This window comes from Strix aluco, chromosome 3 (assembly GCF_031877795.1).
Source record: "Strix aluco isolate bStrAlu1 chromosome 3, bStrAlu1.hap1, whole genome shotgun sequence".
NCBI classification, from domain to species: Eukaryota; Metazoa; Chordata; class Aves; order Strigiformes; family Strigidae; genus Strix; species Strix aluco.
Genome location: NC_133933.1, coordinates 108,624,406 through 108,638,272, shown reverse-complemented (window position 1 = coordinate 108,638,272; position 13,867 = coordinate 108,624,406). Strand labels below are relative to the sequence as shown.

General features: G+C 37.3%; 1 protein-coding gene across 1 annotated transcript in view; it reads right to left on the bottom strand.

Annotated features, from left to right (window-relative positions):
- Positions 1-13,867, bottom strand: part of CSMD1 (CUB and Sushi multiple domains 1) — a 1,278,503-nt gene that overhangs the window by 137,257 nt on the left and 1,127,379 nt on the right. Inside the window, exon 43 of the mRNA XM_074819927.1 lies at positions 1,637-1,814. Coding sequence (XP_074676028.1) covers positions 1,637-1,814 — 178 coding nt within the window. The remainder of the gene's footprint in view (positions 1-1,636; positions 1,815-13,867) is intronic.

The following is a 13,867-nucleotide window of genomic DNA, read 5'->3' as shown; positions in this document are numbered from 1 at the left end:
AAATGTAAATTAAATTAATTATTTTTCTCTTGCACAGTTTTTCAGAATTATTCAGGCTTCCAATTTCTACCCTGGTATTAGTGACAACAAGAAAAAATAAAATATAGGAAACTTGGCATAAAAATATATTTTCTTCCTGCTGCATTGAAAACAAGGGTGAAAGTAATGAATGTTGAATAGGAACTTGATCATTTACTTAGGTTTTTCATTTTAAAAATCCAATTCCCGGGGGGAAAAAAAGGGAAAAAAAAAGCTTTGATATTAAAATTTGAGTTTTTGTACAGAAGTGAATGGCATATACATGAATGACTTAAACAAAATTATACTAAACACTCTCCTCCCAGCAAATTCAGGAGCTATCTATTTCTGATACTTCAGAAAATAACTATAAAGAAGGCATGTTTGTAACTCACAGGCAATTGGGAACTGAGAGAAATAATCTGTAAAACAGTTGTTTCAAAATCTTTATTGAAATCATATAACAATTCGGGAATCCAGCACATACTTCAGCCAAACAAATTCAAAGAGCTGACAATTTCAGGACTTAATTGCTTAGGGAAAAAGAGAAGTCACTGATACAGTTACATCTTTAGCACCGAAGGCTTTTTTTAATTTATTTATTTAACATGCCAGAGGGGACAACCTATAATGCATTTTAGATTTGGATTTATAAGTAATGCAAATACCAGATGTAGCCAAATGGCAGTTCATAAACAGTTTTGCATCTCTATAAACCAGCTGGATTTTCCCTGTATTATATGGACTTTAGTATTGCTGTCTGGAAAAAACTCACCCCAGACAGCAATAGATACAGGAATAGTGGACTAGCTGTGAGATGGGAGTAGCTGACTCATACAGGAGTAAGTTAAGGCCTATATTCTGTACAAACTATCATTTTGCCGAACTATCTGTAGCCTATATTGGAGATAAGTCGCTTTGCACATAATGTGGGTTAAGGGGCAGGGTTAGCCATAGATGAGAAAGTACGTAACAACTTCACTATCATCTATGCCTGCTCGTCAGTGCAGTAAATTCTTATGCAAGAATTTAGGCAGCCCTGAGACCTCTTCGTCCAGCTAAGGACACAAAGTTGAGATGGGTTGGGGGTAAGAAACACAAGTTCAGAGAAGTGGATACATACAATATGAAGCTTAAAGACATAGAGGTACAAGGGCTGAAATCCTGGCTTAAGAAATATAGAGTATGTTTACCAACCAAACCACATTTACAAAAATCTTAATTAAGGCCTAAATTATTTAATGCCTAAAGATGTCAAAAAGTTTTGCTACAACTAACATATATTGTCTTATATATTCATGGAACACATAATTCAAGATAATGCAGATTGCTACACCACTTTGGCCTCACATGGTCTCACTTAGAAAACAGAGAGCTTAAAGAAGACCTAATTGATAACTGAATTTGAGTTTCAAAGTACTTTTGAAACACTATTCTTAAAGAATTCAGACAGTGATATATACTATTATTTTTTTAATATAATTGTAGAATTTGTTTTATGCTGTTCTTCAGCACATATGACAATCTAAACAGCAATACTAAGCAAAAGCTGTAGCTTGGGACAGTGAGATCTGATAAATCAGAAAAAAATCACTTTTGTTCTGAAAAAATTACATACCAAACTGCAATGTAGTCATTCACAGGTTCAGTTTGGAGTAAGGTGAAGTTGATATAAATCCCATGGCCTGGAGGTACAATAATTAACCAAGTACAGTCCTTGGAATTTGGGTATTCATCTGGAAATCCTGGGGAATAAACTGTACCATTCTGAGCAGTTACATTATAGCCACAAGGAGCTGAAAAGAAAACAAATGAAAAATTAGTAGGAGAAACATACTTTTTGATGTTACACATGGAATATCAAAATTCTCCCAAATTCTAAAAGCTCCACACAACAAGGCAATCTAGGTGTTCAAGACAGCATTTTTCCTTCGTTGGCTGCTTCAGAAAATATTGCTATTTCTAAGAAATAATTTATCCTGATGTCTTTTAGATTTCATTTCTTAAAATCCATCAAAATCTGCTGTGAATATTGCTTTTATATAGAATTCTTGAAAATGAGCACACATTCAAAAAGGGACACCTTTGACTTGCATTCAAGATTAAGAAACAAATAAACAAGGGAACAAAGCTTGCATGTTTCCATACATCTGAACCCTCACCCAAAAACATTATACTTTATTTCTGAAAGTTTTTATCCATGTTTAATGGTAATTCAATTGCAGTTTGTATGCTCATTATTCTTATGACAAGTAAAATAAAGATAAGGACACAAATTAGCATACACTTGCTGAGTGAAATCTGTAGGCAAATCAATGCCATGAAAAAGTGGTTGATTTAATTCAAGGGTAGCAAATACGTAATAATGTGCTTTCTTTTGAGTCTCAGTTTGGGGGAATTGACTGATCATGGATGCAAGCATGGATCTGAGTAGACATATGCCATTAGTACAAACTAATTAGAGTGAGAATTTAATCTCATCTGTGGGCACTCAGTCTAGCTCTGAAACTTTTCTCATTAGCTCTTAACATAAAGCTTATGCTATTATTGTCAGGATTCCTATGACTCTCCTTCAGATCCTCTTCATGTCTCTTTCACCTTTCAACAAGTGATGGGAAAGGAAAAGGGAAAAGGGAAAAGGGAAAAGGGAAAAAAAGAAAAGGGAAAAGGGAAAAGGGAAAAAAAGAAAAGGGAAAAGGGAAAAAACAAAGAGAAAAAGGAAGAAGGATTGAGAAATGCAGAAGGATGTCACATTTCCCGTATGGTTTAAAGCTATTATACCATTGGGGTAGAAGGACCATCTGGCTAGCTGACGAGTAGCCCTTTTTGAAGGAATCCTTTTAATAATCACTGGATTCATAGGACAGTTTAAGGAGGCTCTACCCACTTCACTTTCTTCATCCATATCAGTACTAGCTAGTATGATGCATTTAACACATCTTCCCATCTTAGAACAGAACAGCATCAGCTCCTCAGATACAACCCTTCAGTGACCAACAAAGGAAATGAGCAAAGGAAAATGAAGGGTTGGTTCTATCTGCCTGACTCCTGGTTGCGTGTACAGTCCAAGGACAGCTGGCAATATCTATCAGCTATAATGGTTCTATGATGAAAATGTGACTTGAGCCTATTTTTTTCTGTTCCCTCATCCCCTACATTTATGCCATGCTCAGATTGCCTAGTCTCACAAATCTAGTCTGTTCTCTCCACAGTACTCCAAGTTTACAGCTAAAAGACTGCTTGGACAAGTATGCTTACTACATTGAAATACATTTCCTGAGACTAATATAGTGACAAGTGGAAAATCCTTTAAGTTCTAGTTAAGATACAGGATTTTTCTGATAGAAGTTTTATACTTAAATATATTGTGAGTTTAATATATTTTTGACAGATTTATTAATATCGTCAATGATTGCATACATTTTTTACTTTGCCTCCATTATTCTCTAATACTCTACAAAGAATGCAGATTGATTGTATCTCAGTAAAGATAGTCTAATTCCTCTTATATCATTGTTAACCATGACAGAACAATAAATTGTCTCAGAAAAAAAGTGTCACAGATAACAAAACTCTAATAGAATAGCAATACACACAGCTGATACTAGGCTTTCTCCAAAGATCCTTAAAAATCACACGAGACAGAAAATTAGACAGAAATAACTGAGTATATTTCACACGAGACAGAAATAGCTTTAGTTTGAATAAACAAATCATTCTAAATTAATGAAGTTATTATATTGCACTTTGAATGATAGGTATGATGAAACACAGATTTTTGAAATGGAAAAGCATATAATCAAGCCTTCTAAAATTTCAAATACTAAGAGTAGACCACATGTTGATTTACAAATGAATGAACACTATACTATGTGCTCCCATGGCCATTCATACATAATTCCAGATACAACATCATACATGGAAGAACAGTAAGCATTTCTAAAGATCCACCCAAAGGTGCCCAAACCTAGTTAGTAATTTATTAACAGCTATGTTATGCCAAGACAGCTATGGTATATCATTAGGACAACCTGATTACACAGGAGTGAAGTCTTAGAGCATGACTACATGGCAAGATTCTACTATGATCTCATGAGCAGAAATTAATGTAATTTTCTCCCGTATATAGATTAAGCTCTTTCATGTATTTCAATTCACCTGCTACACAGTGGATAATATGATTTAGAATGGGGATGGCTTCCAAAAGCATGTCTATCTTTGCTCTGTTTGGAGAGTCCTCCAGTATCAGACTACAGTTTTGAATCTATGAGTTCTGATGATCTCTTCTCCATTCAACATGTCTATACTAGAATCTGGCTGATAACTATCTAACCTCTTTGTTGTATGAATTTCTACAACTGTTCACAGTATATATATATATATATATATATATATCAAGACCTGCTTGGTGTACCTGTCTGGCTTAGAGAAATAGGGATGGCTGATTTCAAGTATCATGATCCAGAATGAAAGAGTGGAAATCTATGCGGGGATGAAAATACTGAGTACAGGAAGCGTTACATGGTGCAGAGAAGCTTGTAGAAGAGAAGGAGGAAGAAAATGAGACGAACAAGGAGGAAGACCACGGTCCACCAAGGCCAGGTCACTCTAGACCAGGTATTAAAACCAGTTCTAAAAAGAACCCCAGAAGAGTTATTGTAGTGGGTGACTCCTTTCTGAGGGGTGTTGAAGGCCCAATATGCAGACCAGACTCACTTCATAGGGAAGTCTGCTGCTTCCCTGGGGTCCAGGTCAAGGACATCACAGCAAAACTCCCCGCTCTAGTGAGACCCAAGGACTACTTCCCTCTCGTGGTTTTTCAGGTAGGTAGCGACGACATTACCAGGAGAAGTCCTAAAGAATTGAAGAGAGATTTCAGGTCCTTGGGGAAACTGATTAAGGGGTCGGGGGCACAAATTGTGTTCTCCTCCACCCCTTCAGTTGGGGGGATGGATGAAGAAGGATACCGGAGAACTCAACAGATGAACTTGTGCCTCCAAGACTGGTGTTACCATCAGGGCTTCGGATTTTTCAATCATGGGTTGCTATACAAGACGCCAGACCTTTTGGCATTAGATGGAACGCACCTGTCCCAGAGGGGGAAAAGGATCTTGGGGCAGGAGTTATCTGGGCTAATTGACAGAGCTTTAAACTAGATTTGAAGGGGGAAGGGGGCAAAACATCAGCCCATCTGAAGTGCATGTATACCAATGCACACAGCATGGGTAACAAACAGGAAGAGCTTGAAGCCATGATGAAACAGGAAAATTATGATGTAGTGGCTATTACAGAAACATGGTGGGATGTCTGCCATGACTGGAGTGCGCCTGTTGATGGCTACAAGCTCTTTAGGAGGGATAGAGAAGGAAGGAGAGGTAGTGGGGTGGCGCTGTATGTTAGGGACTGTTATGATTGCTTTGAGTATAAGTGTAGTGGACATTCCTGGAATGTGTGGCAGAAAACTTCCTGACACAGCTGGTGAGTGAACCGACCAGAGAAGGTGCCCTGCTGGATCTCTTCTTTGTGAACAGAGAAGGACGGGTGGATGATGTAGCGGCTGGAGGTCACCTAGGGCACAGCAATCATGAAATAATAGTTCTCTATTCTTAGAGATGCCAGGAGAGGGCTAAGCAGAATGGACATTCTGGACTTCCAAATGGCTGACTTTGTCTTGTTTGGGCACCTGCTTGACAGGATCCCTTGGGAGACGGTCCTGAAGGGTATAGGGGTCCAGGAAGGCTGGACACTCTTTAAGAAGAAAGTCTTAATGGCTCAGGAGCAGGCTGTCCCCAGGTGCTGTAAGAGAAGCCGGCAGCAGAGAAGACCACCCCAGCTGAACAGGGAGCTTTGGCTGCAACTCAGGGAGAAAAGGAGAGTTTACTGCTTTTGGAAGAAGGGGCTAGCCACTCACAATGATTACAAAGACGCTGTGAGGCAATCCAGGGTGGAAATCAGGAGGTCTAAAGCCCAGCTGGAAATTAATCTGGCTTCAGCAATCAAGGAGAACAAGAAATGTTTCTATAAGTATGTCAACAGCAAAAGAAAGACCAGGGAGAGCCTCCATCCCCTGCTAGACGCAGGAGGAAACATGGTAACAAGTGATGAGGAAAAGGCTGAGGTGCTTAATGCCTTCTTTGCCTCAGTCTTTAATAACAAGACTAGTTGTATTGAGGGAATCCAGCCTCCTCAGCCAGAAGACAGAGACTTGGAGAACGACCCCCCACATTCCAGGAGGAGATAGTCAGTGACCTACTGCATCACATAGACATACACAAGTCTATGGGACCGGATGGGATACACCCAAGGGTGCTGAAGGAGCTGACTGGGGTGCTCACCAAGCCGCTTTCCATCATTTACCAGCAGTCCTGGCTGACCGGCGAGGTCCCGACAGATTGGAAATTGGCCAGAGTGACGCCCATCTGTAAGAAGGGTTGGAAGGATGATCTGGGAAATTACAGGCCTGTCAGCTTGACTTCGGTGCCCAGGAAGCTGATGGAGCAGATCATCCTGAGTACCATCATAAAACACATGTGGGACAACCAGATGATCAGGCCCAGTCAGCATGGGTTTATGAAAGGCAGGTCCTGCTTGACAAACCTGATCTCCTTCTATGACAGGGCGACCTGCTTATTGGATGAGGGAAAGGCTGTGGATGCTGTTTACCTTGACTTTAGTAAGGCCTTTGACACGGTTTCCCACAGCATTCTCCTGGCAAAACTGGCTGCTCGGGGCTTGGATGGGCACACGCTTTGCTGGGTAAAAAACTGGCTGGATGGCCGGGCCCAAAGAGTTGTGGTGAGCTGAGTTAAATCTGGTTGGCAGCCGGTCACAAGTGGTGTCCCCCAGGGCTCGGTTTTGGGGCCACTCCTATTTAATGTCTTTATTGATGATCTAGACGAGGGGATCGAGTGCACCCTCAGTAAGTTTGCAGATGACACCAAGTTGGGTGGGAGTGTTGATTGGCTCGAGGGTAGGGAGGCTCTGCAGAGAGATCTGGACAGGCTGGAGCAATGGGCTAAGGCCAACTGTAAGAGTTTCAATAAGGTCAAACGCCGGGTTCTGCACTTCGGCCACAACAACCCCCAGCAGCGCTACAGGCTTGGGGAGGAGTGGCTGGAGAGCTGCCAGTCAGAGAGGGACCTGGGGGTGTTGATTGACAGCCGGCTGAACATGAGCCAGCAGTGTGCCCAGGTGGCCAAGAAGGCCAATGGCATCCTGGCTTGTATCAGAAACAGCGTGGCCAGCAGGGACAGGGAAGTGATCTTACCCCTGTACTCGGCACTGGTGAGGCCGCACCTCGATTACTGTGTTCAGTCTTGGGCCCCTCACTACAAAAAGGACATTGAATTACTCGAGCGTGTCCAGAGAAGGGCAACGAAGCTGGTGAAGGGTCTGGAGCACATGTCGTACGAGGAGCGGCTGAGGGAACTGGGGTTGTTTAGTCTGGAGAAGAGGAGGCTGAGGGGAGACCTCATCGCCCTCTACAGCTACCTGAAAGGAGGTTGCAGAGAGATGGGGATGAGTCTCTTTAACCAAGTAATAAGCGATAGGACAAGAGGGAATGGCCTCAAGTTGCACCAGGAAAGTTTTAGACTAGATATTAGGAAGCATTTCTTTACCGAATGGGTTGTTAGGTGTTGGAATGGGCTGCCCAGGGCAGTGGTGGAGTCCCCATCCCTGGAGGTATTTAAAAGTAAGGTTAACATAGTGCTGAGGGATATGGTGTAGTTGGGAACTGTCAATTTTAAGTTAATGGTTGGACTGGATGATCTTCAAGGTCTTTTCCAACCTAGATGATTCTGCGATTCTGTGATTCTGTGTTGTGAATGTCCATATTATAAACCTTAAACTCATCTACCTCTAGGACAACAATGTCAGTTATGAAGTTGGGGATGTCCATCTTCAGTCCCATGATTCAAGAAGTTTAACCATGTCATCCTTTCATCACAGAGCATAAAGGCAACAAAACTGTCTTCTGAATTGGAATAGAACTGTGTAAGACAGAGGCCTAGTTTACTGGCTTAAGATAGACAACTGAATGACCTAACAGGTGGTAGACAGCCATACACCACAGATCTCTGATGACTTAGGGGAAAAAATCTAGAAGAAAAGTCCTGACATTCTAACCATAGTGGTCTAGATGGCAACCACTAGCCTTACAATTATAGAAAAAATTGCCCATGAAATCTCAGAAAGTTTCAAATTTTTAACAATTCGGTATAAAAATGAATATATTTGCAAAATGCTGTTTTGCTGGGGTGGAGCAGGGGTGTTTGAATTTATTCTGCTGTTGGCAAGTAAGTACCTGCAGTTTAGCTAAACATTACAGGCACACACGTTGTCTCTCATATGATCAGATAACCCCTGAGATTTGTTTTCACAACACTAACACAGATCTTCAGTGAGATTCCTTAGAAGGGCAAGCCTCCAGCTGCAGAACTACCATTTACCAGCTTTTTTGATATTATTGTTTTCCCTGTCTAGTGACGTACCTGACATTGCTCACCAGGCAAAAAAACAAACCAAACCGAACCAAACCAAACAATGAACCCACAAATTTTCTTTAGCATAAAGGGAGGGAACTCTACAACTAGACTGGAAAAATTCTATCAGTTTAGGACTTCTAGCAATTTGACAGCTACTGTCTTCCTAGGTTCAAATGTTTATAAAAACCAGCACTATCAGGAGCCACTGTTCACATCTTCCCCCAGGTCCCAGGATTTTTTCCAATTAATTAAATCAGAAATAGTATACCTTTGATCTCACTAGGAAAAGCTAATATACAAAAATTTGATAAAAGTACCTCAGCTGGCTAAAAATATCAAACTACCGTTATACAGAGCATAGAAGTGGGGCAATTTTTAATGCCAGTAGACAAACAAATTCTGGTACTTTATGTTTTTGAGAGACCTTCACCATGATAATTCCCTTAATCCATATGAGAAGCTTGAAAGGGTACTAAACATTTCTCTATTATTACTATGAATCCAATGAAATCATGGAATACAGAAAAGACATGGAAAGGATAAAAAGCCCTTAACAAGTAAAACCTTAGCCATGTAGCCCAGTAAATATAGTGGTGCACTGCTAATAACGGGCCACAGACATTGTGTTAAACTAACAAAACAGGCCACAGACTGTCAGGTTTTTTCTGGACTTGTTCTGGCAATCCAGAGACTTGTTTTAACTTGTAACAGCAATTACCTAATGATAGGTAACTACTTTCTGCTTCATTTTAGCTTTGTACAACTGTGCGATGCAACACAATATTTTTAATATATATATTTTATTTTTATATATGTATTTTTATATATAAAATAGATTATATATATTACATATAATTCTGAATAAAAGATAGTGATAGGTTTTCTGAATAGAATGAACTTCTTGTAACCCTTCTCCCAGACTGAGACTATTGACCTTAAGACCATATAGGTACTGGAAGAGTGAGTGTACATCAGAGAAAGGGGTAGATATTAAAAGTTTGTCTGTATATCATTCTAAAATTACCTAATTTTAACTATTAGTATCACTGTAACTGGACTAATAATAAGTATTTAATTAGACTGTTAAGATTTTATTTGGAATAACATTAAAGCCATGACTTTGCATCTATGTCATGTTCCTTTTGCCCATACCAATCTTTCAAGTGTAACAGACTGGTGAGGATTCATGCAACCTATTTCATAACTTGGAGACAACAAATTCTTACCAATATATTTTGGCAACAGTGGAAAAGCAAGAACACCTAAAGATAATAACAGTAGAGACACTGTCATGATGATTTTAATTACTTGAAGGAAACAAACAGAAATACCTGGTGTCTTTAATATTCTGGAATCACAGACCTATTTTCTACATCTTACAGACAAATATTCATAAAGCTTTTTTTATGAACCATTTCTGGGTCACATATTCATTGTCAGATTTCCATGGGACAACTGCACTGACAATGCAACCTTTTATCCTGAAGCAGTGTTAACTTTCTTGTGAGACACTATCAGATCTCTTATTTCTCTCAGCTTTCTGAAGTATATGCAATCTTCTGTAGAAAGGTTTTGATCTGAAATTCTAATAATACTGGCCATAGCTAGAAAAGTGATTTAAATCTTTCATTGATTTCCTTCTCAGACCGCTGCCAAATTCCAATGACCATGACAATTCCTTATAACCATTTGTTTTCCTTATGGCAAAAGCATTTTAATGTCATAATAATTCTTTCAGCAGTACTAGACTGAACTTTAATGGACAGAAATGAATTTTCAACAAAGCAAGTGTTGTGCTACCTGAGAGACTGAGAAAAATCTGCTTGCTCAGTCAAAACATTAAGAAACCTGCACTGAAGTCAGAAATCACAACTATAAATGTACACAACTGTACACACAATGGAGATGTATGAATTCAGACCTCAGCTGTGTGAAGCTGTGCATTGTAGATGACTGTGGATAGGATTGGAAAGTAGGATTCACATGCAAAGGAATCAGGACAAATGTATATTCTGAATTACAGACATGTCAGTAACAGAGAACAGAGGAATGGCTTCTTTGAGTTATGAAATGAGAATAAAACTGCTGAATTAAAACTATCGGGACAGGGGGACAGAGAAAAGAAAGAATGACTTTATCTTCATGTCATTATAAACTAAACATTATTTTCTTTTTCTGCATGTTAATTCAAGTCGAACAAATATTTTTGTATTCTGACTTCATCTAAGAAAACATAGAAAATGCTAATTAGTAGTATAAAAATCTAAACTACTTCTCATACAGACCTCAAGTGTCTTCAATATTCTTTTAGGAAACATGTTTCTCTAGGGAGTAAAAAGGATTAAGAAATAGAAAAGATAAAAGGCTGCTATGCCCTTTGGTGCTGCATCAATATCACTACTCAGAAATATTATATATTAATCTGAAGTTCTTTTACAACTCCAAAGATGTCTTCATTCTGTGTTAGATCAGAAAAAAAACATACTTTCCCAATACCAAATATCTGGTTTTAATCACCATCAAACTAGAGGAAACCTAGTGATGTTCTCAAATGTAAAGTGAAAGCATTTAATCAGGTGTTTAATCTCTTTTAGGATTAAAAAATACTTCTGGATATAAAGAAATTTTATTTTTTCTATATGATTTAATTGCTGTGGAAGGTAATCCAACAAATTTATATGATATTTTTTAAACGTCCTAAATATAGAATACTTATTTGTGTTTTCCTTTGTTTTAAGACCTCTGATAGCTAACTGAAACTAATATTACAAAGTGTACCAGTTTATTACTTGAATCCATTTACTTTTAATCACATTTTCATCAGAAGAGATATGTTCAGATCTTGCCCACAGTTTAACTGAATACTGGTTTTAATCAGAAAAAATATATCACTGAAAGTGAGAGAGGTATAATTTTTTTTCTGAAATTTTCATAAAACTAAGCAAAATAGCCTCATTCCTCAAAAAATTAAAAATCAAGCTGATGAACTGATGTAGTCTTATAAACATGTATCAATGTGCCATATAGTTAAAACATCTGATATGTTTAAAATTCCTTTTCACAAGTTTTGCTCAGTCTCATGTTCTTTTTTATCCTATCTATATAGATGTCATGCTACATACACTTAAAATAATCAGAAGTGCCATTTTGTGTTTGTTATGCCTTTAAGATATCCGATCATATACAGATTGCTGCTAAACTAGTTTAATGTTAACTTTCTCCAACTGAAATCTCTTAGTTGTATAATACATAGACTACATTCTACCACAGTGCTATTCCTTTGTAACTGATATTTTAAAATTATTAAAATAGATTATTAAACCATTAATGAGGATTTTTTAAGACATTCTTTCCTTAGCTGACAACTTTCATTTAAAACTTAATTAGTGAGAAAAGAGGGACAATAAGTCACTGCAGATACATCACCACAAAACAGGCTAAGGCTGACTCAAAAAACTTAACCTAGGATCAGGAAGAAAGGAAGAAATTAAGAGTTGTATGATATATATAAAACCAAAAAGTGTTGAATTTTGAAATTAGGCACCTAGGTTTCTAAAGGATTCTAAAAACACTTAGTGTTGAAGATTGTGCATGGCAGCACCTGAACAGAAAATTTCGCTGGCTTTGGAAGGGTCTTACTGAAGTGTTAATACTGAAGTGTTATAATACTAGCTAGCAAAGACACTCTGGGTAGCTTCTTCTGTTTCTTTGATTCAGAAAATAAATTAACTTATCCAGATGTTCCAAAAGCAGAGAAATCCCACACAGCATTTATTTGATTAGGAAAAGGTGAAACAGCTTATTAAACATGAAGGAAAACCTTTAATTTAATGACATAAAAAAGTAGAGAGCTTTATTACAGGCCAGAATAATGAAATAGAATGACTGGTAATATTTATTCAATTTCTTATCAATTGAGGAGGCTAGAAGATTATTTCTCAAAAGTGAATGACATAATGGTTACCTTTCTTATCCATCTTCTCCATTTAACTTTAATTTATACACTTTATTGTTCTCATTTCTGATTTAGCACTACAAAAAGGATCCCAAAAATATGTGTTGTAAAAGACCAACATTTTAAGTTAAATGCTCCATGCTTATCTTGTTAAGATATAGGATTATCCCAAACATCAACAATTTAATAATAAAAAATAGTAATAAAAGATTGAAAAATAGCCAGAAAAATCTCTAACACTAACACTACAACAACATTCAATGAACCAATACAAAATACAGCAAGTGTGAAAATTTTTCAAAGAAAACAGGGATTATAACTTGCCTAAAGATAGATTTCTCAGAACATATGCAAAACAATGTGTTTTTCCACTGATAAACATTTCAAATTGCATCTCAGAAATTAATGTTTGTTAAAATTCATTTTAATTAGTAAACTAAAAGGATACAGGAAAAATATGCATTTAGTATCTTAAATGTCTTTATTCTAGGAGTGCAAAGAGTATAGGTCAACCTTAATGGGAAGAGAGAAAAAAAATATATTCTCTTATCTTTTTATGTCCTTTAAATTATTTCCTTTCTCTGTTCTTATGCGAGATAATAAGGCACATTGTAGCTGACCGGCAGAAGATATGACTTTTAAAAACCTGTATCATCAGGTGGCAAGATTTAGAATGACTAAATACACTAATATTATAATTTGAGTAAATCGCATTCATACCTGTTATATAAAGACTACACAGAAGTTATTTTATGATCAAGTAATTACTCCATATCTTCCATATGTTCTTCAGATATTTTTTTTTTTCCCCACATTTTTCAAAAGTGGCATCGTTGTTTCTGGACAAGATAGCCCCTATGCTTACCTCATATTTTGTTTGTAACTCTAACTGTTCTTTTCACCCTAGCATTGTATTGTATATGGAACAATTGTTAATAATATTCTATCATCATCCTTTACACTTTTATATCACTCTTCAAAGGATATTGTAAAACTTTACGTTATGTTTAATGTGAGGAAAAATATTTCATATTTGTCTATAGTCCAGTTATATTCTTTGAATAAAAATATCTTCAAATAGTTCTTCCTTGTCTTCGTTTTTTAAATCTCAAAATTAATTACTTATTAATTTATGTTATACATAGAAAAATATTTTGTAAAATGCTATAATTTTTAATTGAAAGTCACATGGAGCTACAGATCACATTCAATGTAAGGTCTTATGTACCTAGAATAGGACTTGTAAAACATTTAAGTGCAAAATTGAAATCTCCAGTCCTCCCATTCATTTACTGTCTAATTCAGGAGGCACTTAAAACAGCACCCTTGGGAAAAACAAGCACATAACTGGAGTACTTAAGCCCATGTTTTGGGCTGAATGAATTCTCTAAAATAAGTACAGAAGTTA